This window comes from Bos indicus, chromosome 19, assembly GCF_029378745.1.
Source record: "Bos indicus isolate NIAB-ARS_2022 breed Sahiwal x Tharparkar chromosome 19, NIAB-ARS_B.indTharparkar_mat_pri_1.0, whole genome shotgun sequence".
Classification (NCBI taxonomy): domain Eukaryota; kingdom Metazoa; phylum Chordata; class Mammalia; order Artiodactyla; family Bovidae; genus Bos; species Bos indicus.
This window is the reverse complement of record NC_091778.1, coordinates 7,365,852-7,390,418: the sequence shown is the minus strand read 5'-3', so window position 1 is coordinate 7,390,418 and position 24,567 is coordinate 7,365,852. Positions and strand designations below refer to the sequence as shown.

The following is a 24,567-nucleotide window of genomic DNA, read 5'->3' as shown; positions in this document are numbered from 1 at the left end:
GCCCCGCCCCCAGCCGCGTCCGGGTCTCTCTCTGGTCCCTGCCAAATTTCGCTGGGCCACTCCTCGTCCAGTCTCCGAGCATGAGCCCCACCTATCCCCTCTTCCTTCCGGGCCCCGGGGCAGCCGCTGCAGAAGGATGGAGCCTGGGACCGGCACCTTCTCGGAGGAGCAATTCAGGGAGGCCTGCGCCGAGCTCCAGCGGCCCGCACTCTCCGGGGCCGCCTGGGAGCTGCTGATGGAGACCCAGGGTATCAGCGTCTACGGGCTGCTGAACCAGGTAGCTGTCCGCCCCTAGAGGACCGCCGGGCGGCCGTCTGCGGGGGGCAGGGTGGGGGGTGCTTCTGGGGGGTGAGGGTGGGAGTGGGAGGTGCTCCCGGGGGCCTGGGGTGGGGGGACCAGACAGGGCAAGTGTTACAAGTTGATGGCAGAGTGAAAACGTGGGTCTGCGGATTCTTGCTTAGGCCCACCCACTTGCCTGCAAGGGACGTGAGCCTCTCTCCCGGGTGGGTGCCAGTGGTATCTGTGTGGCGGGGAGTATGTTCAGATTGAATCCAGGAAGATAAGCGACTGAGCTGTTCAGAGAGTGGATGTTCAGGGTGGTATGTGTGGTGTGAGGAATGTTGCTGAGAAGGGACCTACCGTCGACTCTAGTCATTTCACTAACTTGCTCCTTTGAATGCTGCCCCATTCCTTGTAAATTGCACCGAATAGCTTTAGCCTGAGAAAAAGTCTGGGGAAAAGTTGAAGGGTAGGAGGAATGGAGTTGCGGGTGTGGCGGCAGGCCTTTGGAGCCAGGTAACCGGCCAGGTGGAATGATGGCCTGTCATGGGTTGCTCTGTGTGCTAGCTGCTGCGTGGTAACTAGCTTAAAAGTCGCCTTTAGGCAAGGGAAGTGAAGTGCCTGTTTCCTGGCAGAGACCAGAGTATGAAACTGTTAGAGTAGGGAGGAACTCTGAGTCTGTGTGTCCCAGGGTCACTGGGTACAACAGGATGAGCAGGAAGCTCAGTGTAGAGCAGGCAGAATTAATTTCTGAGTGTCGTTTAAGCATTTACCTGGCTGCAAAAATGGACATGTTTTCAGAAAAACTCCTTTGATCTTCTGGATAAAATTGTTTCATTTTCCACACCGGCCACTTCCAGGCATTTGCCAAATGTTGGCAATTCACTGCTCAGATGTATCTGATGTCTGGCCCCTTCCCCTTCCCTTTTTTCCCTGACCCCTGTCACTCTGACTGCCACCTCTTCCCTAGAATCGCAGTGATCTTCTGACTTGCTTCTTGGCCTTCCACCCTTTCCCTTCCATCCTGCACACCTGAAATCAAGCACCTGAAAGAGATTGTGATCTTATTGTTCCCCTTCCAATGGCCCTGTTGATTGCGTAACAAATAAAACCTACAGTAATAGCCTACTCATTGCATGCTGTCTTATGCTCCAGGCAGGGTTAAGTGCTCTGCAGACACTGACTTAGTCCTCACATCGGTGCCAGGTTGTCAGGCACTATATAGACCATCACCTTATTACCAATTTGAAAATGGATATATGGAAAGATTAAATTGAAGGCTCAAGACTCACTCTGGGGTTGGAACTCAGTTTTCTAGCTCCAGACCTACGCTATGATACACTCCTCCACTGACTCTGAGAGGGCAAGTATGCCAGGTGGGCTGTGCTCAGGGGACTAGGCTGGTCCAGGGCCCATGGCTCCTCCACTCCGGTCCTGTCCTCCCATCAGCCCTGACCACTCCCCTCACATCCCCTGAAGGGCTGTGCCTTTTATCCCACAGCAGCCGCTGCCTAAGCTGAGGCCGAATGTCTGGCTTTGTATTGTTTCCATTGTGTATTGACATGCAGCAGGGCCCACCTCCCTCCTGGGGGGAGGATGGGTATTCAGAACTGTTCCTATCCCTCTGAACCATGATATAAGTCTTATTTCCACCTGTTCTGGGCATGAGGGCAGTTATAATACATTGATGTAAGCTACAAGTCTTTCCAGAGAGCTCCCGTAAGTTGGAGGCCATATGCTGGCCTTGAGCCCCAGCAGCTAGGCTGGGGGCCACTGCCCATGGCCACTGTGATCTGCACCTGCATTCAGTGTCTAGGGACCCTGCTGTGTCAGGTGCGAGCCCTTTCCTAGAGCCTTAGTTGCACATCCAGTGTTATTTGCTGCCTGACCCATTTTGCTAGAGCCGCATTTTCTTTCCAGGTTGACTCCCATCCTTTACTTTCCTCCTGGAAGAGAATTCCCTTGAATCCATCAGTTAGTAAATCTTGTCTTCTGAATGCCACTCCACGTCCAGTGAATTCGGCTTGTCCTACCCTGCCTAGACCTGCACTTATCTCCCCTAACACCCTGTGCCCTCTTCTGTCTGGTGATCCAGTGTGGTTTCATCCACCATGCATGCTGTTGATATTATGTGACTCTGTTTCCTCTTCCCCACACTTTCCTGCCTAGAGCCATTGTGCATATGGCCTTGGGTCCCCAGGTCCCTGACTGGAGGTCCAACCAGAAAATCCTGGCCCCTCTGTTAATGTTCACCTTGGTTTACATACCAGACTATTGCCCAGGTCATTCCAGGTCAGGTTTTTCATTGCAATTGTTATCATCTGGCTTTTTCAATTCTTCCGACTGGTGTACAGAGTGGACTTGTTTGGGGCCCTTTAATGTTAGGGGACTAGCAGAGGGTCTTATTGATCCACCTGACTTTTGATGGAGTTGCATTAAGACCTTTCCTTCAGTCCCATCAATAGACACATTATTCACCTTATTTCCTAATAACCATCTACAGATTTCCACCCTGCTGGAATGAGTCCCTTGATTCTTCCTATCTCTTCCTATTTCTTGTTAATGTGAAACCCATGAGCAGAAGGTGAGACAGGTAATCCGATAAGGCTTCTTGAAATGCTTGATTTTGTTTCAGTAAGGTTATGTTTGGTACCCATACAAAAATAACGCTTTTCATCAAAGTTCTTGCTAAATCTTTGTTGAGTAAGGGACATGTTCAATGGATGAATGTCCTGATTATGGTAAAGGCAGTCCATCATGGTTTGCATACAAAGCATATTAGCTGTTTCATCAGGGGTGTACCATTTGGAATTTATGGAATAAGAAGAATCAGACAGGCCCCCTTCTCAGACTTTTCAGTGACTTTTATCCAGTTGAACCCGGATGGCTGTTCCACAGGGAATAACCTGCTGTGAGTCTGAAGCAGGGAGGAGTGATCATGATCTAAAAATGATGCTGTAACAAAGTTACTATCACATGATTTGAAAAGACTGACATAAGCATAGATGTACTTGAGAGAGTTTGTAGTATGACAGATAAATTGTATTTTAAAGTAAAAAAAATTGTGGCTTCTTTTTAGTAGATTCGAATAATTCTGAATCTTGTTCTTGACAAATGGCTACTTTTGATACTTTTCCATTTTCTCTTTTCCTATTAAATCACAGAATTATAGACTTAGAAAGTCTCTTTGCAACCATTCTGTCCAATTCCCATCACCCTTTCTTTTTTCTTTCTTCCTGCTTTCTTTGCCTACTCTGTTTCTGTAGTCTCACCTTCTTTTTCTCTCCCCAAGTGTAGTGCTAACTTATCTTTACATGGCCCCTTAATATACAAAATGCTATTACACGTAAGTTTTCATTTATCCCTCTCAACAAATATAGAAGATAGGTAGAGACAGGTTTATTTTCCTATTTTATGGATGGCAGTAAGACCCAGAGCGAGCCACACAAGCCCTCATAGCTAGTAATTAGACACGAACCAGTGTACTTGGATAAACTCAGTACCAAATATATAGCTTGCTTCAATTCAGAACTACATTCTTTTTCTCCAAGCTAAGCAAAGCTAAACCAGTCAATTCTAAAGGAAATCAGTCCTGAATATTCATTGCGGGGACTGATGCTGATGCTGAAATTCCAATACTTTGGCCACCTGATATGAAGAACTGACTCAATGGAAAAGACCCTGATGCTGGGAAAGATTGAAGGCGGGAGGAGAAGGGGATGACAGAGGATGAGATGGTTGGATGGCATCACCGACTCGATGCACGTGAGTTTGAGTAAGCTCTGGGAGCTGCTGATGGACAGGGAGGCCTGGCGTGCTGCAGTCCATGGGGTCGCAAAGACTGAACTGACCTGAAAGCCAAGCTAGGGCAACACTGCTGTGTGCTATGCTAGTCTATGTGGTGCTGTGGAAAAGAGCATGGATTTTGGAGGCAGACAGTGTTGAGTTGCAGTCTCTGCTCTGTTCCGCTGTCATTCATTTATTCAGGAGATGTTCACTGCGTGCCTCCCATGTGGGAGTGCCCTGACAGACACTGGGCATGAGCAGGGAGCAGGCAGTTGGAGCTGCTGGTTCAGTGAATGAGCTTCTTAAACAATAAACAGTACTCACTGATGATAATAAACATAGTATATAATGAAATGGCAGCTGAAAAATGCTACAGAAACAGTAAAGTGGGATGAAGGGATACAGAGATGTTATGGCAGAGGTGGGGATATCCAGGTGTGCTTTAGATACAGGGAATCTGGAAAAACCCTCTTCCAGAGGTTAACAATTGAGTGGAGATATAAATGAAAGAAGAGATTGCGCCCTGCCAATATCAGAGGAGAAATGGACCAGAGAGTGTTCCTCAAAGCTCAAGAGCTGCCTGGGGAGCTCTCAGGTCACCTCTCAGCCCTATTAGAGCCCCATCGTGAACAGAGTTGAAGTGGAGCTTGGATGGTCCTTTTGAGAAGTTCCCCTTTCGCCTAGAGGCTGATTATTCTGTCCTGTCTACTTTGGTGTGTTTGCTGCTGCTGCTGCTAAGTCACTTCAGTCGTGTCCGACTCTCTGTGACCCCATAGACATCAGCCCGCCAGGCTCTCCTGCCCCTGGCACTCTCCAGGCAAGAACACTGGCGTGTGTTGCCATTTCCTTCTCCAATGCATGAAAGAGAAAAAGTGAAACTGAAGTTGCTCAGTCGTGTCCGACTCTTAGTGACCCCATGGACTGCAGCCTACCAGGCTCCTCCGCCCATGGGATTTTCCAGGCAAGAGTACTGGAGTGGGGTGCCATTTCCTTCTCCGTTGGTGTGTTTGAAATGCTTAAAAATAAAATATGTTTTTGTTGCTTCTTTTTGTTTTTTCATGTGAAAGCTTTCCAAGAAGTTGTAATGAGCGTGCTGTGTTATAAACCATTGCAGTAGAGGGAACGCTGAGTGCTAAGTTCCAGAGCCAGGCTGACCTTCCTTCCTTTTCCAGGAGGGGCCAGAAGGACACAGGACCAGGGTGAACCTGGTGTTGGAGAGTGGCCCCCACTTACTACTTGGGGGATATAGGCCGGCTGCTGTTTCATTTAAAATCTCAGCTTCCTCATTTGCAAAACAAGTCTAATTCTTGCTTTTTAGGATCATTGGTTTCTGACAAACATTGAATGAAATGATCCATGGCAGAGTAATTCTTGACCTTGAGCATACACTAGACTCATCTGCAAAGCCTGTTAACATTCATCTGCAAAGCCTGTTAAAATTCACAGTTAATATCCTGCTCCGTTTCAGATTCAGTGGATCTGGGTGGGACTTGAGAGTTGGCTTTACATTTCTTTACTTCTCCTCCTCCTCCTTTTTAACATTTTGTTTTTACCGAATGGCCACGTGATACTGAAGCTCCATGGATTATACTTTGCGAACCACTGATGTAAGGGGAGCTTCTCACGTGCTGCTCGAGGTGCACCACCCCACGTGGTGGCACCGAGAGGCAGGAGAGGGAAGAGCGAAAAGGAGGACTATCTTAAGGTGGAAGTCATGTCCACGTGAAGACCAACTCTTCCTGGTTTTTCAGTGTCCACTTGGGAGTGCATGTGGTCCCCTGAACAGCAGGGAGAAGGTTCCCTTGGAGAGAAGGGTCATGGGTCATTTGCAAAAGCTTTCCCAGAGATCTGCAGTCAGGTCTCCCTGGAGCTTTAGGCTGGATACTATGCCAGTAGACACTGTGACCTGCCTGTAGATGGAGTGAAACTGGCATGCAGAGCTCACATCATTGATTTAGACCAAGAAAATGTTGGTCTGGAAAGATCTGACTGAGGGCTTGACTTCTTATGATTTGAAACCAAGTGTCTGGCCCTGTGTGAAGCGGCTGCCTTTGTCCTTGCAAAGGTCTTCTCATCAGTGAGTTTGGTCAAGAGAAGACAGTACTTTCCCAGGGACTGTTCTTTCCTGTGCTGTTGCCCTACTGAACTACTGAGAGCCTGGCCTTACTGGAAAACTGGGTTCAGCCGTGCTGTGTCGAGAGATAGCTTGGCCTTTTGGAAGGAAGCAGTGATTAAACTGCCATGGAAACGGATTACCTCAGTGGTGAGAAGCTTCACTCTGATTTCCCAGATGGGATGGTAATCTGACTTGCATCACGGACCTCTTCACTTCTGGGTGAAGGACTCTTCTCCCTTTTCCCATCCTACTAGGTACTAACATGATCGATGGAGCAGTTGATGCATTGGGGACACCTACAGAGCCATATGTACGAGTGGGTAGGACCACCGTGGCTAAAGCTGAGCAGCATGTGCAGCCTTCCTCTACTTGCTGCCACTGGTGCAGGTCTGCTCGCTCTCTCTGTCTCTCTCCTGCCCCATCGCCCCTCAGTGTAACTGGATAGATAATGTTGGAGCCTCAGCTCTCTCTCCTCACTTCTCTCAGGACGAGCCTGTGGTGTGAGGCAGCATGAAGATGCTGACTGATCACAAGGTGCTGGTCCAAGATTTGAAGGCATGCCTTAGCGGGGAGGGGGGAGCAGGATCCCCCAGGCCTGTCTGCGGGTGTAAGTCAGACTTTGTATTGCACAGCTGGTTTGGGGCTGTTTGAATACACCCTAGTAAGAAGAAACCTCCAAAATACTGCTTCATGACCCATTCAAGCAGTGTTTCAGAACTTACTGTGTGCCTGCATTTTGGTGATGCCTGATGTATTCATCAGACAGAAAGTTCATACCTTCCAGAAACTTTAAGACAATAAAACAGGCACCTTTTATGCAATGTCTATCTGAGTTCCTGACCTATAGCATATGTTTTTCTCCCTGAAAAGCTTCTTTTAACATTTCTTCCAGAGCCAGGTCTGCTGCTGATGAATTCCCTGTTTCTGTTTGTCTGAAAAAGTTTGTATTTCTTCTTCACTTTTGAAGGATGGGTTCATTGGGTATAGAATTCTAGGTCAGTGATTGATTTAGTGTATATTTCACCCTACCTTTTCTCTTTTTGCAGAGTGGTTTCTGATGAGATGTCTGCTCTAATTATCATCGGTATTCCTCTATAAGTAGAGTGATGGCCCTTTCCTTCCTGACAGCTTCTTTTAAGATTTTCTTTTTCTCTTTGGTTTTCTGGGTTTGAATATGTTTTGTTTAAGAGTGTTGTTGCTTATCCTGTATGGTGTGCTCAAGATCAGCAGATTTACTTTGAAGAGTGGTCTGAGCTTAAATGGTAAAGCCACATGTGATTTAAAATAAAATATAATATATTTGGGGTTTATAATGCAAAGATTCCTCTCTTGCATGTGGAGTAGCAGTATGACTCTAGTAATCCAGAGCTTTTCTGGACTGTATGTTTTTAGAAGTGGTGGCGGCAATGGTCTAAAGCAGGGATTGCAAATTTTTTTTTTTTTTTCCTGTAAAGAGCCAAATAGAAACTACTTTAGGCTTTATAGACTAAGAGGCTGTATATTGACTTACATAACCACTTTGAAATCTAAAAAACTATTGTTAGCTGTGGACTGTGAAAAATAGACAGCATGACAGATTCAGTAACTCCTGGTCTAAAATACAGTTCTGATGCTTAATTGCTCTGAGGTTTTGGGATTTATGAACCTAGGGCCCTAGCTGAGTCTCAGCTTCCTCATCTGTAAGCTGGAGATAATTCCTTTTCTGCCAGAGTTGTGCCAGGGATCCAATGAGAGGATACATTTTGAAGCCCCTAGTAAATTAAATGGTGTTTGCTGTGAGTAGGGTGATCTCTGTTCTACTCTACCCTTCAAGACCTGCATTATGTTTGTCCTGGTGAAACATATGACAAAGCTCTTTCACTCAGAACTGTCCACTAGAATGTTCAATCACATGGTCGCCTTGGCCAGAGCTCTGTCTACTCTGACGGCTTGTTGTTTCTCTAATAATATGTTGGGAGAGGCCAGTGACGCTTGGAGGCGGGATCATAGGCTGTGAACTCTGCCGTCACATCGCTGGCTTCAGGTCCAGGTTCTTTTGCAACGAATGAGCTTCAGGTCAAGCTCATTACTTGTGTGACCTTAAGTGAGTTTCATAATCTTCTAGTTTTAACAGCTGTATTTCTTGAGGTATCATTTAAGTACCTCAAAATTTACTCATTTTAAGTGTATAGTTCACTAATTTTTAGTAAGTTTATGGAGTCACACATCCTTCCCCGAGTCTAATTTTCGAATATTTGTGTTATCCCCAAAGAAACCTGTTCCCCATTTGTAGTCATCCCCTGTTTCCGTTCCCAGTCTTAGACAGCCACCAAGCTACTTGGTGTCTCTGCAGATTTGCATTTTTCTGGGTAGTCTGGGGCAGGAACACTGGGTTAGGGACTGGAAGGAAAGTTTCCCATCCAGGTTTTGCCAGCAGGAGTCATCAGCTGCCTTTTGATGCGTTGCTGTCATTTTTTTCATAAGGATCTAAGACTCCTTCCAGCTCTGAGAGCCTGTGCCATCTTTATTGACATCTTTAGCTTGTCGTTTGGAACAGTGGCTTGGAGCAAGTGTGCAGAGAGAGTAGAGCCATATTAGGAGCCGTCGTGGGGAGAAGAAGGGGACGGTGCCCTCCTCTCTCTGGCTGTCCCCAGAGCTAACTGTAGAACTCGAGCAAGTATGTCACCTCTCTGAGCTTCATGTCATAGGGACGTGACACCAGTGTCCCTATTGATACCACAGGGCTCTATTGAGATTACACAAGATAGTGAACCTAAAACTAGAACCTGCACTGTGTTTAGAGAAATGAATGTTCGTATTATTGAAAGAGTTTATAGCAGGTCAGAGTGATTGGACAGCTTCCAGCGCAGAATGCATGGCAGCTGTAGTGATGCTGACAGATCACCAAGGCAAATCCATTCCAAGCTGAAAAGCCAAGTGTAAACCTTGCCTGACTGTTTTCTCAGGCCCAAGAATATAGTGGGCCCATGGTGGTTGTTGCTGTGTTTTTTTTTTTCCTGTGGTACATAGTAGAAGGAGGTGGAACTTTCTGTAATAGAGTGTGTGAAGTTTCAGATTTCTATGCAGAATTAAATATGCTGCAGTTTAATGTCCATTAATTGTGTCCATTATCTCTTATTCTCTTCCTTAACTATTCGTTTTAGTAATGCTTATGTATTTTTGTACTATTTTAATGAATTACATAGTGTAGTATTGTGTGCTATTTTAATGAACTCCATAATGAATCACACAGTCTCACATGCTTGGAAATGTTCAGAAGTCTGATCAGTACTGTTTTGTCAGTCTACTTTAATGCCAAATAAGAAGCAAACCTGGACTTAGATTGGAGGACATTGTATTAGGAAGAATACTTTGACCATAAGATCCGTGAGTTTCTCAGGGGAGAGGCAGAAAGGTCTTTTTTTTTTTCCCAGAGAGAGAGGAGTCAGCAAGACTGAAACCGCTTGTGGGGAAGTGAGGTGAAGGTGGTCTGCTGAAGAATAGAACAGAATGTCTTACCCTGAGGCCAGTTCATTCTCAGCAGGGCTGGATGCTGCTTAGACTGAGGCTGGGCCAAAATTTAGAGTCTGGAGGAAGGAGATGCTTAACTAGTTTGGTGAACAAGCGTTTTGTGCCTATTGATCCTTGAAATAAGTAGCTTAGAGGATCATTTGTGGGACCGTCAAAGGGAATTTAGAGGTGTTGTGTCTGGCCTTGTGATAGGTAAACAAAGGGTGTGTGTGTGTGTGTGTAAAAGTGATTCTTTTGTGATAGCTGTTTTTTGAAACACAAAGCATGGGAGAGTTTCTTAATCTCTGTTGTTTTTCAGGATCGCAGAGCTCAAATAAAATTCTCAATAAGAACCACTTGTAATGAGTAGGATTGCTTGTAGCTGCAAGTAACAGAAAACTGGATTAACAAAGTCTTAAACAAGTGAAAAGGGAAAGTGAAAGTTACTCAGTCGTGTCCGACTCTTTGGACCCCCTGGACTATACAGTCCATGGAATTCTCCAGGGCAGAATACTGAAGTGGGTAGCCATTCCCTTCTCCAGGGGATCTTCCCAATCCAGGGATCGAACCCAGTCTCCTGCATTGCGGGCAGATTCTTTACCAGCTGAGTCACCAGGGAAGTCCCCAAAGAGGGGTTTCTATTTCTCACCTAGCAGGTAGTCCAGAGGTTAGCAGTTGCTGGCGTTGAATCAGTTGATCAACAATGTCAGTAAAACTCTGAATATTTTCACTCTGCTTTCTCATTTTTATTGTCTCTTAATCACAAAATAGCTGCTTCAGCTCTAGAATCATACCCATATTCAAAAGAAGAAAGAATCGTCTTATGGCTGCCTCTACCTGTAAAAGAGATGAGGAAAATTATCAGCTGTGCAATTTTCTTAGTAAGAAAGAGAGTATATGCTATAATGAATCTCCCGTTTCTTCTGGGAATTATATTCTACACATGGTATCAACTGATTCTCTACCATTGACTAATTCTTTTACCACCTGTAGTGTAGGAAATTACAGTATCCTGTAATCAGTGCGTCATTAGAAAAGTATGTTGTTTTTCGGTTGTTCAGTCGTGTCCAACTCTTTGTGACCCCATGGACTGCAGCACGCCAGGCTTTCCTATCCTTCACTGTCTTCCAAAGTTTGCTTAAACTCATGTCCATTTAGTCGATGATGCCATCCAACCATCTCATCCTCTGTCTCCCCCTTCTCCTCCTGCCCTCAATCTTTCTGACATCAGGGTCTTAAAAAATAGTGGATATTTATACAAGTGGTTCACTGTGCTATACAGTAGAAACTAACCCTAAAAGTAATGTAAAAAAGAAAAGCATGCATTGCATTTTACTTTGGATAAAGAAATTGAGCCATTCTTAAAAGTGTTTTTCTGGAGGACCTTCAGGAAAAGCCAAGCACCTTTTGAGTATACTTGTTTAGTCATTTATTGAAATGTTAGAATTTCAAAACGTATCTGCAAAAAATTTTGCACCAGAATTATATCTCTAATTTGAAAGAGAATTACACATCAGTACATTGCCCAAATAAAACTAAGATTTATGCATCCTCCTACTAAATTATTTGTACAAACAGTGGTACCCAGTCCTGGTGAGATGTTTCTTTGCTACTGGTGAGAGTATAAATAGGTAAAATTCTTTCTTAAAGATTTATAAAAAGTATAAAGAGCATTAAAATGTTAATGTCATTGACCCTAAAATTGATCTCTGAAGAGGCATTTTGCTTGCCTAATGAGGAAGTTAGAATTAGGAACCAGGTTTGTCCATTTGGAATAATTTTTCCAGCAATGTTCATAATTGTGAAAATATATGGAAACAGAAATAACTTACAGAATAATAAAATTAGCTGATCACTCAGTTTCAAAATGATGTCATTAAAAATAGGAATACAGTCTGTTTATACTATCTTACTCCCATTGTATAACACATAGAAATATTTATTTACTCAAAAAATATGCAAAATATTCAGTTGGTATTTGAGGATTATGAAGTTACATGTTTTAGTTTTCTTTATTATTTTTGGCATCTTCTAATTTTTCTCAATGAATATGACTTACTTTTATAATTATGAAAATTTCATTTTTAAGAGACATAATGAAAATGTGAGTTTGTTTCTTTTGAAACAAACCCCTTCTTTTGAAAGGAATGAGGGGTAAAAATTGCTTTGACCCGGAATTTGAGTGGGGCTACTCGGTGCTTGAAAAGAGCATTTTATGGACGGACTAGCAAAGGTGTCACCAAGCACTTTGCTTCTCCGGTGTTCCGGCATTTCTCAGTCCTGCCGTGAAGGGACTGTTTAAAGGCAGTCGTCATAGTAGTTCCTTCTTGGGTATTCACGTAAGTCGCATCACTCTCTTTTTCTCTTTTAGAGGGCTTTCTGTTTTCTGTGGTATTACTGGAGTGAAGTCACTAAGAGCAGAAACTACATTCAAAAGGGAAGGGGACTTATTCCAGGAAACACTTTGTCTTCATGTGTCCAGATAACCAAAGCTAACTCATGGAAGCTGAGAAGATCTTTTTTTCCATACATAATTATCCCTTTTGCGCACTGTATAGAAAATCAGTTCAGTTCAGTCACTTAGTCGTGTACGACTCTTTGAGACCCCATAGACTGCAGCACGCCAGGCCTCCCTGTCCATCACCAACCCTGGAGTTTGCTCAAACTCATGTCCATAAGTCCATGATGCCATCCAACTATCTCATCCTTCGTCATCCCCTTCTTCTCCTGCCTTCGATCTTTCCCAGCATCAGAGTCTTTTCTAAGGAATCGGTTCTTCGCCTCTGGTGGCCAAAGTGTTGGAGCTTCAGCATCAGTCCTTCAGCATATAAGTGATATGCTATCACTTATATATGGAATCTAAAGTAGGACACAAATGAGCATGTTTATGCAACGAAAACAGACTAACAGATATAGAGAACAGACTTGTGGTTGCCTGGGGGAGATAGAGCGGGGGTGTGAAGGATTGGGAGTGTGGGTCTGGCAGATGCAAACTTTTACATGTAAGATGGGTGAACAAAAAATCCTACTGTATAGCTCAGGAACTACATTCAATATCCTGTGATAAATTAAAACATAATGGAAAAGACCATGGAAAAGAAGGTATGTATATCTATAACTGAGTCACTTTACTAAACAGCAGAATTTAATACAACACTGTAAATCAACTATACTTCAATAAAAAATGGTAAAAAGAGAAGCAATATATCATATATTGCAATTAGGGATTTGTGGATTTTAGCATTACATGCCATTTAAATTTTCTTCACATTTTATAGTTTTTCTTAATTAATATGAATTATTCTTATAGTTATAAAAATTCACTTTATTGTTTCAAAGACAAAATGAAGTTGTGAATATGTTTGCTGAGGTCCTCTTTCAAAGGAAATGATTCTTTGATGCAAGAATTCAGATGGGGCTGCTAAACACCTGTAAAGAACATTTTATTGATGGACAAGGAAAGGTGTCATCCCACAATTTGTCCTCTGGTGTTCTGGCATTTTTCAGTCCTGCCATGAAGACAGTGTTTAAAGAAAGTTGTCATGATAGTTCATTCTTGGGTATTCACATAAATCACACTGTTTTATTTTTCTCTTCCTTGAGGGCTTTCTTTTTTCTTTTCTGTAATATTACAGGACTGAAGTCCCTAAGGGCTCAAATGATCGATACATGCAGGAGGGCTGGGAACTAGTTCCAGGAAGCAGTTTGCCTTCATTTATCCAGATAACCAAAGCTAATTCATGTGAAGTTGGGGAGATCACAATCTCTACACATAGCTATCCTTTTTGCTCACTGTGTATAGATAACGGGGCCACACTATTCCTGAACAGAAGGTAATTCTTTGTCTTCCCAAGCTAACTAAAACGTGTGTGGGTGTAGATATGTGCTGGTATAAAGCCTCATCCTCTGTGAAGTTGATGGGAGGAGACAGGAGGAGGAGGACTTTTCTCTTGACTCCCTCCCTCCTGTGGGGTTCCATGGCACAGCATGCGTGGAGGTCAGACCTACCAGTCTCTCATTTGCTCATTGGAAACTCTTGGTATAATGCCACGTGCTCTCAGAGCTGAAACACCCGTATGAATTCAGTTTCAACTTTACTTTCCTTTTTCCTCCAGGTACTTTCACAGACATCTGAGATTCCTAAACTGAGAATTATGGTTATGCCACCTAAGTCAGGAGACCCTTGAAGCCTCAGGATCTCTAGACAGATTTTCACGTTTACACCTTGACTTCACATAAGTTCTTGGAACAATGTTTAAGAATGTAGGTTCATTCCTCTGGGGTTAGCCATTAGGACTGCGTTAGCACCTGGAAGTAGAGGTACATTTAAAAGGTTCATTTTTGTTTCTTGTGTTTGTTTCTGTACTGGAACTAAGTCATTAGTTTAATCCTAACAAAGAACCCTTTGCCAAGAGGGTCAGGAATTGTACAATAAACTTTTTGGCAGGGGTGTCAGGAATTAGTTGCCATTGTACAGCGAGTGAAGTGTATCCCCTCCAGCCTACATCCTCACAGAATATGGCTTGAAAACAAGGAAAATCTCTTGTACTTAGACATTTAGAAATGATCTTTTTTTTCTGAATAAAAACGACTGTGATTTGAAGCTGGTGTTTCTTTCCCCATTTCGTTCTTTTTTAAATCTTTTTAAAAATTTTTAATTGGAGGATAATTGCTTTACAATATTGTGTTGGTTTCTGCAATACAATACAACAGCATGAATCAACCATAAGCATACATATATCCCCTCCCTCTTGTAGGTCTCCTCCATCCTCCCCTTTCACCCCACCCCCCCGACCCCTGCCTCTAGGTTGTCACAGAGCACTAGGCTGAGCTCCCTGCGTTATACAACAGCTTCCACCAGCTTTCTATTTCACATATGTTAATGTATATGCTCAATGCTACTCTCTCAATTTGTCCCACCCTCTCCTTCTTCTGTTGTATCCACAAATCTGCTCTCTATCTACATGTATCCTTTTTCATTCTTTTATACACAAGTTTTTTATAGAAAAAAAAAAACAGTTGCTGAAAAATTCCATCTTGGAATTGGTAAAACAATAATGTTTGGGGTTTCATTATGGCCCATGGTTATCTAAAATAGTCTGAACTCTGCCTATGTGACATTTCCACATGAGTGTTTAATAAGCACTTCAAACTCAGCATGCTCAAAGTAGAACTCTCGGTCAGCCCACAGGTCACCACCTCTGCAAGCTTTCTCTCTCTCAGGAAATGGATATCCCATCTACCTGGTTGTTTAAGCAAATGTTAAAAGATTTGTTCTAGCTATCTCTGTCTCTACAGCCAATCTGTCAGCAATTTCTGTTGACATTACTTGCAAAATGTTACCCTAAATTACTGACTTCTCCCCATCACTATTGTTACCACTCTAGCCAATCATCAACCTCTCTTCTCTGGATCATTGTACTGGTCTTCTAACCCATCTCCTTACTCATTTATGTTCTATTTTCTACCAAGAAGCAAGAACTATTAAAAAAGAAAACAATTTCCCTATTTTAAGTTATTGACTGGCTTTCCATAGTTACTAGAATAAAATCTTTTTGCCCACTGCCTTGGTTCACAAAGCCCTCTGGACCCCGCCCCCACTACTTCTCTGACAGCAGCTCCTATCACTTTTCCCCATCACAGTTCTCTGGTCTCCCTGACTTTCTGTTCTTTGAGGAAGACAACCAATCCATCAGCCTGTGGGCCTTCTCCCTACCAGGAATGGACATTTCTCATCTACCTATGGCCAGGTCCTTCTAATACTCAGAAGAAACTCTTCTGATAAATCCCTCATAGAGACATTCCCTGAACACCTGGTGATATACAACAAACCACCAGCCCCCCAAAACTAGACACCATTTATCACATCACCTCCTTTTATCCTACTTAAATTACCTGGGTACCTGTCACCAGCCCCTGTGGTAAAGAACAAATAGAACTATGAGAGCAAGATCAGCAAGATCTTCACCTGTTCTTTCACCATTGCATTTCCAAGACTGCAGAGGAGATGCCCAGTAGTGAGATGGCACAAGCAACTATTTTTCATATGCTGTGTAATAGCAACTGGGGAATCAATAGGCTGTTTCTGTCTGTTCTCATTTTACAGCCAACTGGACTTTATGAGTATAAGTTCATTGGTACCCTGAGAGCTCCACCAGATCTACTTGTAGATATCTGTATGGATTTAGGCTATATAAGACGGCAGATCCCACAAGTTACAGGTGAGTGACATGTATTCCTTAGAAAAAATCGGTTAGAAGGTAGAATCTATTGCTATTTTCTCTAACCAGCAGAAATCAATAGGTTTACTTTCTATTATACTATGTTTCGTTTTAAATTTTGGCTTAAATTCTGAGGTGCTGTGCTGAAATATGCCTTCAATATTTCTAGGACTTCCTTTTTATACTTTAATAGATTCACTCTCCTATTTGCTCCTGTTTGAACTTACTACAAGTTTGTTGTCATCATACACACACACACACACACACACACCTGGAAGAGCATGGAAGACTTCTTGGAGAAAGTGGTGTCTGAGCTTTGTTTGACAAATTGAACCAAAGTTTTATAAACAGCAAGAATATATATACATGGTGAGGTGAAAAGTGAAGGGTGAGTGGGTTAAGGACGTTTGGCCCAGGAAACAGTATGAGTAAAATGAAGAAGGCATGAAACAATATGATTTTTTTTTTTTTAATCTGTGAGCAGTTGGGTGCTTTTGGGTTGTTGGGGTAGCAGAATCTGGAATTAACCTGGGAGGAGAGTCCAGAGACCCAAGGGCCTAGGCTGGTCACCTGGCTACACTTCTTAGATTTTTTCCCAGAAATGATTGAGAATTATGAGTGGCATTAAATAGGGGATATTTCTGGCACTTAGAGTGGGGAGTGATCTCTGCTGTCCCAGGCACAATGGACCAGACACAGCTAGCCCAGGGGCCAGAAACCCTGACAGGCACTTGCTGTGGTTAGGAATGCTGGTTGCAAGGAAGAAAAGCTAGCAAATTTCAGTGTAATGAAAGGCAAAAACATTTATTGGTTCATGACATTGAAAATCCACGGCTGTCTGGCTTCCAGGATAGCTGCACATAATAGTTCATTTCTCCAGCTGGACTCTGCCTTCTTCTGTATTGACCAGATTCTCAGGCAGATTCTGTGTCATGCAGAGAGGCCACCAGAAGATGCAGGCTAACATTCTAACCGAGTACACAACCCCAGAGGAACAGGAACTTTCCTACTGATGGCATCCAGAGTCTCAGGATTGGCTCTTATCGCCTCAGCCTGGATCATATATTATTTCCTTCAGCATGCTTGTCATGGTTTAGGGCCACATACTATTTTCAGCTACTCTTACTTTATGGGGAATGGTGGTGCCGTATATTCGAGGGAGAAGCCAGGTGTTCTCTGGCCATCTCCCTGCCAGTTGTGATTCAGTCATGTGCTGTAGCCATTTACAAAGCCTCTGATGTGTGGTACTTGCTATCAACAGTCCACACTATGGAGTATAGTCCAGAGGCTGCAGTAGTTTGACTTTTCTGGAATCATCCTGAGGTTCTTAACCTAACTCTGGTCCTCCCAGATCTTCTATAAGCTACCTGAGAACTTCACAAAGCCACTTTTGGGCCTAAACTTGCGAGAGTGGCAAGCCAGGATTCTGTCCACATATGCCTTCCCTGAACTAATCACTGTGACCATGTTCTGCTCATTTTCCCAGCCCTGAAATTAACACTGAGTCAGTCTGGGAATACCAGACCACCTGACCTGCCTCTTGAGAAATCTGTATGCAGGTCAGGAAGCAACAGTTAGAACCGGACATGGAACAAGAGACTGGTTCCAAATTGGGAAAGGAGTATGTCAAGGCTGTATATTGTCACCCTGCTTATTTAACTTATATGCAGAGTACATCATTAGAAATGCTGGGCTGGATGAAGCACAAGCTGGAATCAAGATTGCTGGGAGAAATATCAATAACCTCAGATATGCAGATGACACCACCCTTCTGGCAGAAAGTGAAGAACTAAAGACCCTCTTGATGAAGGTGAAAGAGGAGAGTGAAAAAGTTGGCTTAAAGCTCAACATTCAGAAAGTGAAGATCATGGCATCTGGCCCCATCACTTCATGGAAAATAGATTGGGAAACAGTGGAAACGGTGGCTGACTTTATTTTGGGGGGCTCCAAAAATCACTGCAGATGGTGACTGCAGCCATGAAATATAAAGACGCTTACTCCTTGGAAGGAAAGTGATGACCAACGTAGACATTATATTAAAAAGCAGAGACATTACTTTGCCAACAAAAGTCCACATAGTCAAAGCTATGGTTTTTCCAGTAGTCGTGTATGGATGTGAGAGTTGGACTATAAAGAAAGCTGAGCACCGAAGAATTGATGCTTTTGAACTGTGGTGTTGGAGAAGACTCTTGAGAGTCCCTTGGACTGCAGGGAGATCCAACCAGTCCATCCTAAAGGAGATCATTCCTGAGTGTTCCTTGGAAGGACTGATGTTGAAGCTGAAACTCAAATACTTTGGCCACCTGATGCGAAGAGCTGACTCATTTGAAAAGATCCTGATGCTGGGAAAGATTGAGGGCATGAAGAGAAGGGGATGACAGAGGATGAGATGATTGGATGGCATCACCAACTCAATGGACATGAGTTTGAGTAAACCCTGGGAGTTGATGATGGACAGGGAGGCCTGGCGTGCTGCGGTCCATAGGGTCTCAGAGTCAGACACGACTGAGCTACTGAACTGAATTGAACAGTCCTGCTTAAACTACATAGTGGGGAAGAAGGTAAAAGGTGATGCTCTGAAGGAGAATGAGATTCTGGTGCAAGAAGGGGAGAGTCATAGCAGAGCAGGCAAAAGCAGCAGATGTCCACTCATTCCTTTTCTTTCAAGGTCATCTTCAACCTCTTGTAGTAATGGACTGATAAATTCTTTACTCCATGTTCTGCTTCTAATAGATTTTCTTTCTTTCAAAAGCTGAATTAAATAACACATTTCTGTGCTGTCAGCACCTTCTCTAGGGATTCTCTTGGTTCCTTCAGAAGCTTAGGCTTGGCTCCTCTTCTAAAGGGTAGAAGCTTCCCACACAGCTTGAGGGCATATGCTGTGCACTTCAAAGCATTGCTTTGCTCTCTCTCTCCAAGAGCTGATGCTATTTGCATACAGTAGCATGGTGGGTGTTAAGGAGATTTGGTCCCTGTAACTATGATATAAAGCAACACGGGAGAGAGGCAAGCATCTTACAGTTAACATAGTTCAGCCACTTTCTAGCTTTTTCAGAAGGACACCTAACCTCTCTTGAAACTTCATTTCTAAGCTGGGTTGCTCATTTCCAGGACACCTGTAATATGTCACAAAATTTAAGATGAGGAGAAAGGTCACAACAGAAAAATTATTGGCACTGTAGTGTCATCTGATGATTACAATGATTTTAGAACTTGAAAATTTATTTTTGGATGCCTAATTTTGTTTCACTGCATTCTGTCTTAGAATGTTGTTTGTGGTATACAATGAACAAGTTTTGTTGGGTTCTTTTATTTCTACTGTGTTATTCTATCTACCAGACACTGTCCCTGGACAACAAGATTTCAGTGGTTCTAAATATCTGACTTTCTCTAAAATTCAATGCCTCGTGAGTTAGTGGTTTATCACCCTACAAGGTTGTCATATCAAAGCTTCTTGTGAATTGAAGCCAAAGGAACTTCCAGATGCAATAACGTCTTTTGTGTTGTTTTTTGTTTGTTTGTTTTGCTTTGTCTAATAGAAGCCTATGAAACAGAATGCAATGGAGAAACAGTGACCTACATGAAAATGGAGTTCCCTTTTTTTGTGTCCAGCAGAGATGTATCCTTTTCGAATGCATACTATTATTCAGCTTTCTAAGTGTCTTTGTTCTTCATGGCCATGACTCAATGGCAGTATATCCAGAAGGTGGACAACATTGTCTTTGACTCTTGCATAAGCATCTGCTAAAGCTGTCACTTCTTGTGTAGCTTTCAGAGATCTCAGTGTGATTTCTGGGTCTGACGACATGGAACATCTATAATTGTGGGAAGGCAGCTCATACTTTCCCGAGATTTTTCCTAGAAAATTCTTGTACCCCAGATTTGGGGACCTGAAAACAACTTTTCCTTCAGATAATTCAATACACTCCCTCAGTCTGTAGAGGAGGAAGCCGGGCCCCAGAGAGTTAAGGTGATCGAGGCGCACAATCAGGCGGTGAGCAGCTGACTCGGGGATGGAACTCAGGCCCCGCATTTCCAGCTCTCTCCACCGCCCCTCCTCCCCCATCATTGGCTCTGGACCCTGTGAGTGTGTGTTTCCTGCTCAGTTTCTTAACATTGAATTACCTTCCCTGTAATAGTGCCATAGACATGGTGGCTGGTCTGAGAATCTTTATTGCGATGAAATGATTATATTACTCTTGGTGAACCAGAACCAGTGAGGACATTTGCCTACTACTATTTCGATGTCCACATATCTTCCTGTGGTCACCAGGTATAAGTAACCTTGCCTGAGCATCTTCTGTGCCCAGAGGTCAATGATTAGGGCTTACGGGGACAACAGAGAGCAATGACAGGAACCATTGCTTCCTGCGTGAGATTCTGCTCCAGTCTTTCTCCAATGCCCCCACCAAGCCTGTCTACAGGCAGTGTTCCTCTCTGTTCTTGCACAGTGAAGCCGAATCTCAGAAAAATTAAGTTACCCAGGATCACAGCTGATAAATGACAAATCTTCTGAGATCTCATTGCTTTATTGGAGGAAGGAGGAGTGGGTTCCCCTCATAATTAGAGCAGCAAAGAATCACTGATAGGTGGGTAATGCATGCTCTTGAGCTTCTCGGGTGGCTCAGTGGTGAAGAATCTGCCTGCCAGTACAAGATATGCAGGAGAGCTGTGGGTTTGAGCCCTGGGTCAGGAAGATTCCCTGGAGCAGACATGGCAACCCACTCCAGTATTCTTGCCTGGGAATCCTATGGACAGAAGAACCTGTCAGGCTACAGTCCACGGGGTCACAAAGAGTCAGACACCACTGGGAACTGAGTATGTACACCATGCCTGCTATGAAAAGAGAACACCAGGTGGGAGGTGACAGGGCTCTGCAGGGAAGTTAGGCAGACCAAGCAGGAAGTGAACTGGCAGATTAAGGGAGCAAACACCAAGTGGAGGCAACAAAACAATTGCCTTTTGCTTCTGACTTGTGGGCTTTCCTTTTATCCATCTGAGAGGTTTGACCCTGGCCTTGCCTTGACTGGCAGTGTAGTGCGTCTATGTGAAGCAGCGGCGAGAACTGGACTTCAGAGGGCGGAAGATTCAGGTGGTCCTGGCCAAGGGCACCTCGCTGCCACAGTTTCCAGAGAGACCAGGCTTCATCCGGGTGAGCCAGTGCCAGGTGAAGCTGGCTGTGGAGAGTGCTGGCCATAACCGGAGCAAAGGTAAAACGAAGGCAGTGGTTGGTGTATGGTGCGCCCTGTGAGGGCTGCGGTGACTGTGAGGCTCAGAATATGCAGGATGCATTTCCCCTGAGGTCAGAGAACTGGGCATGACTTCAGAGGAAACAGAGGAGACTCAATCCACCCCTGAAGTTTGGCTACAATGCAAGGTGGATGTTTAAATCTGATCAATCTATTTTTTACTTACTCTTGCATTGTGCAAATGAAATCAGAACATCGACGTGAACCAAAAGGTTTAGGAATTCACTTCAGGCTGCTCTTGTTCTGCACATTCTGGCTGGAGGTGAGCAGGAAGGCTAGTGGGACCATCTCTGAGAAGGTACCTCTCACTCAGCAAAAACTAAGGGACTCAGGACCTGTCTGCCTTGAGTTCCATACTCAGGAGAGAATCTGGGAGGGGTTTGTGTGGCCACCTGCTGGACTGGAATGGGTATGGCCTGGAGACTGCAGGGAAATCTGAACATTGTTCTGGTGTGTGTTAGATCTGCCGCCTTGGATGTATCACCCCACTCTCCTAAGTCTCAATTTTATCATTTATAAACTGGAGTTTAATTTTATCAACTTTTATAATGAAGATAATTGAGAGCAATAACTGAGATACATATCCAAATATCTAGCACTTATGCTATGCTATGCAATACTATGCTAAGTCACTTCAGTCATGTCCAACTCTACGGACTGTAGCCCCCCAGGCTCCTCTGTCCATGGGGATTCTCCAGGCAAGAATACTGGAGTGGATTGCCATGCCCTCCCCATCTAGCACTTGCCATGGGTTAAATAAATAGCAGCAGAATGTGCCTTGACTGTTTGCCAAAGTGTGTATATAAGTGTCCCATAATGGAGATGGGAGAGTCCACTTGAATTGTGTGTTACCTCTCTCCTTAATTTTTGGCCTGAATGTAAACCTGGATGTTTGCTGCTGTATTTTTCCTCCTTTTGAATTGTCCCTTCTTTCCCTCTCTAGTATTTATTTATTGCTTCGTAAACCCTGGTGGCTGGATTCCATCCTGGCTTATCAACTTGCTTGTCAAGGTGAGACTCCCTGAGGCAGGGGGGAAGCGTGCTTGACAAATATTGACTTACCCTGTGGGGCTGTTAGCCTGAAGAGATGTGCAATCTCAGGCCTCATGATGCTCTTTTACGAAGCAGCATGGTTGACTGACTCTGGTTAGGACTGGGGTTGCCAACACCCAGGACTGAGGCTGGGACAAAAGACCAAACTCTTCACCCGGTATATCAGCTCCCCACTACTTTCCCACCAAGATCCCACCAGCATCAGTCTCTGGAACCTTTGGACAATAACCTGGTCCTTGTAGGAACAAGGGTGCCTGTGGACCCTGTATCTGCTTATGCAGGAGTTAGGCCAACATGGCTTGGGAGACAATGAGATATGCTCAAGCCTGGGGAAGCCTCCACTTTCATTTTTGTGTTTTCTTCCTATAAGGAGAAGGGACTTCAGTGGTATGCAGATCACTCCTGGAGACCATTCAGTCTGCTTTGTGAGGTCCTACTTACGGGTTGGTGGGCTCACCAATTCACAGGGAGAGTAAGAAAGTACACAAACTTGAGTAAAACACATCATACTTTGAATTCTGGTCCCTACTTCCGACTGTGTAATCTAAGGAAGCTATCAGTTTCTCCCCTCCAAAAAATGGGGATGGATATTTCCACAATGTAGAGAAGGAGTAACCAAAACAACATTTGGGGAAAGTCTTGGCAATGTTCAACACTAAGGGATGACATATCCTGCCTCTTGCTCCCAATTCTTACCAATTTTCAATTTTGTAAAGCAAGTCCTTTCTTTCATCTTTTTGGAATAACACACAGCCCAGCCCAGTCCCATTTTCTGAATTTTCTTTTTCTTTTCAAAAATAGTGTCTTAGAATTGTCTGAGCTTTCTACTAGCAAAAGCTAAAATATGCAAGGTCTGAAAACTGTGGCCCCTACATTACCTGTGCCCTGAGTCTTACCTTTTTCATCATCAGTGCCAACATTCTGTTGAAATCTTACCAGGAGCCCTATTGTCTTATTTATTATTCCCCAAGGCATCTTCCTTCACCCTTGCCACATCCTGAGAATGAAGAGTAGTTGCTGTGAGGACAGAGTAATGACAATCTCCTTTTCTTTGCAGAATGGAATTCCTGGCTTCCTGGCTGACCTGGAGAATGCCTGCCTGAGGTACCAGAGGAGAACCTAAGAGAGATTTGGGAGCTTTTTGTTCATGAATGATGTCCCTGGAACTGCCCCAACTTCTGCTGCTCAGGATGTCTGTCATTTTTCCATCTCAGAAGCCTGCACACACTCCAGCACCTTGTGCCCAAGGGTGCCAGCCTGATGCCTAACTTCCTTTCCCATTCTCCCCACTCTGGAACAAACTGCCTTGTTTCACTGTAGAATGTGGGTCAGATTCAGAAAACCCTTGAAGAAAAACTCAGAACTTTTTGTGGATGGACTTACCAAAATGCTCCAAAGACATACAATTCTAAATCAAGAACATAGGAATCTTTTTTTATATATAGTATATTTTCTTACTGAAAGATAATTGCTTTACAGAATTTTGTCGTTTTCTGTCAAACCAAAACATGAAAGGTATATATATATATATCTCCTCCCTTTTGAACTTCCCTCCCTTCTCCCTCCCCATCCCACCCCTCTAGGTTGAGAACATAGGAATCTTTTGATTTCCATCTTACTTGCAGATCTTCTCCCTGATGTAAAGAAGCAAACTGAGGATAATAAAGATGGATGGGTGGGATGTCCTCCATATTGTTCAAGTTGCCACTCAATTCTTTGAGGAATTAAGGAAACCTATATTATCTTACAAACCAGGCGTTTATTATAAAGGCAAAGGAGGCTCTAGGAAGAATTCAAGCCCACTTTTCCTTTTTACCCATGCCCAAATGTACCCTTTTCTTCTCAAAATGTTTGCAGATGTTCTAAAAGTTATGAACTTAAGGAACAAAAGTCCTTGGTGCAACTTCCATTCTTTCTTTGTGTCTTTGAGATATAAATATTCTACATAGTCTTCTCTAGGATACAAAAGAATCTCATAAGAAGGAAAGAAAAAAGTCCATTTTGATAATTAGGAGTAGGAAACATCTTAAAATTTCACTTGGAAATATTAGTTAAAAACTATCTGAGCAGATAACCTTGATTTACTCCATCTTCCAGAATCACAATGGACCCAAATCTTCTTTTATAAACCCCTGAGTTTCATATTATCATATCTGTTTATTTCTTTCTCTATCTATATGTTATAGTGAATTTTTTGTATTTCTGAATGATATTTCCAAAGTTATTTTTAAAGGCTCCAGTAATTGACTTGAAGTTCAACAAGAAATATACAAATCAAGTGCACTAACAGAAATATAGAAACTAACCCAAATGTTTTCCAGATTCATGTGATCTAGGATAATATTTGGTAAATAAACCTATTTTTCAAGGACAA

At 43.4% G+C, this 24,567-nt stretch overlaps 1 protein-coding gene across 1 annotated transcript; it reads left to right on the top strand.

Moving 5' to 3' along the window:
* On the top strand, positions 1-24,567 carry LOC109573829 (phosphatidylcholine transfer protein-like). Its single transcript, XM_070772494.1, has 6 exons — positions 1-277; positions 15,777-15,891; positions 19,431-19,510; positions 20,930-21,101; positions 22,084-22,151; positions 23,251-24,567. The coding sequence occupies exons 1-6, from the start codon at positions 137-139 to the stop codon at positions 23,314-23,316; spliced, it is 642 nt and encodes a 213-aa protein (XP_070628595.1). The 5' UTR covers positions 1-136; the 3' UTR covers positions 23,317-24,567.

Excerpts from the sequence above, each read along its gene's own strand:
- LOC109573829 (XM_070772494.1), top strand. The coding sequence starts at position 137 with ATGGAGCCTGGGACCGGCACCTTCTCGGAGGAGCAATTCAGGGAGGCC. Across the intron at positions 19,511-20,929 it reads TTTTTGTGTCCAGCAGAGAT|TGCGTCTATGTGAAGCAGCG; the intron begins GTATCCTTTTCG and ends CTGGCAGTGTAG. Across the intron at positions 22,152-23,250 it reads TTATCAACTTGCTTGTCAAG|AATGGAATTCCTGGCTTCCT; the intron begins GTGAGACTCCCT and ends TTTTCTTTGCAG.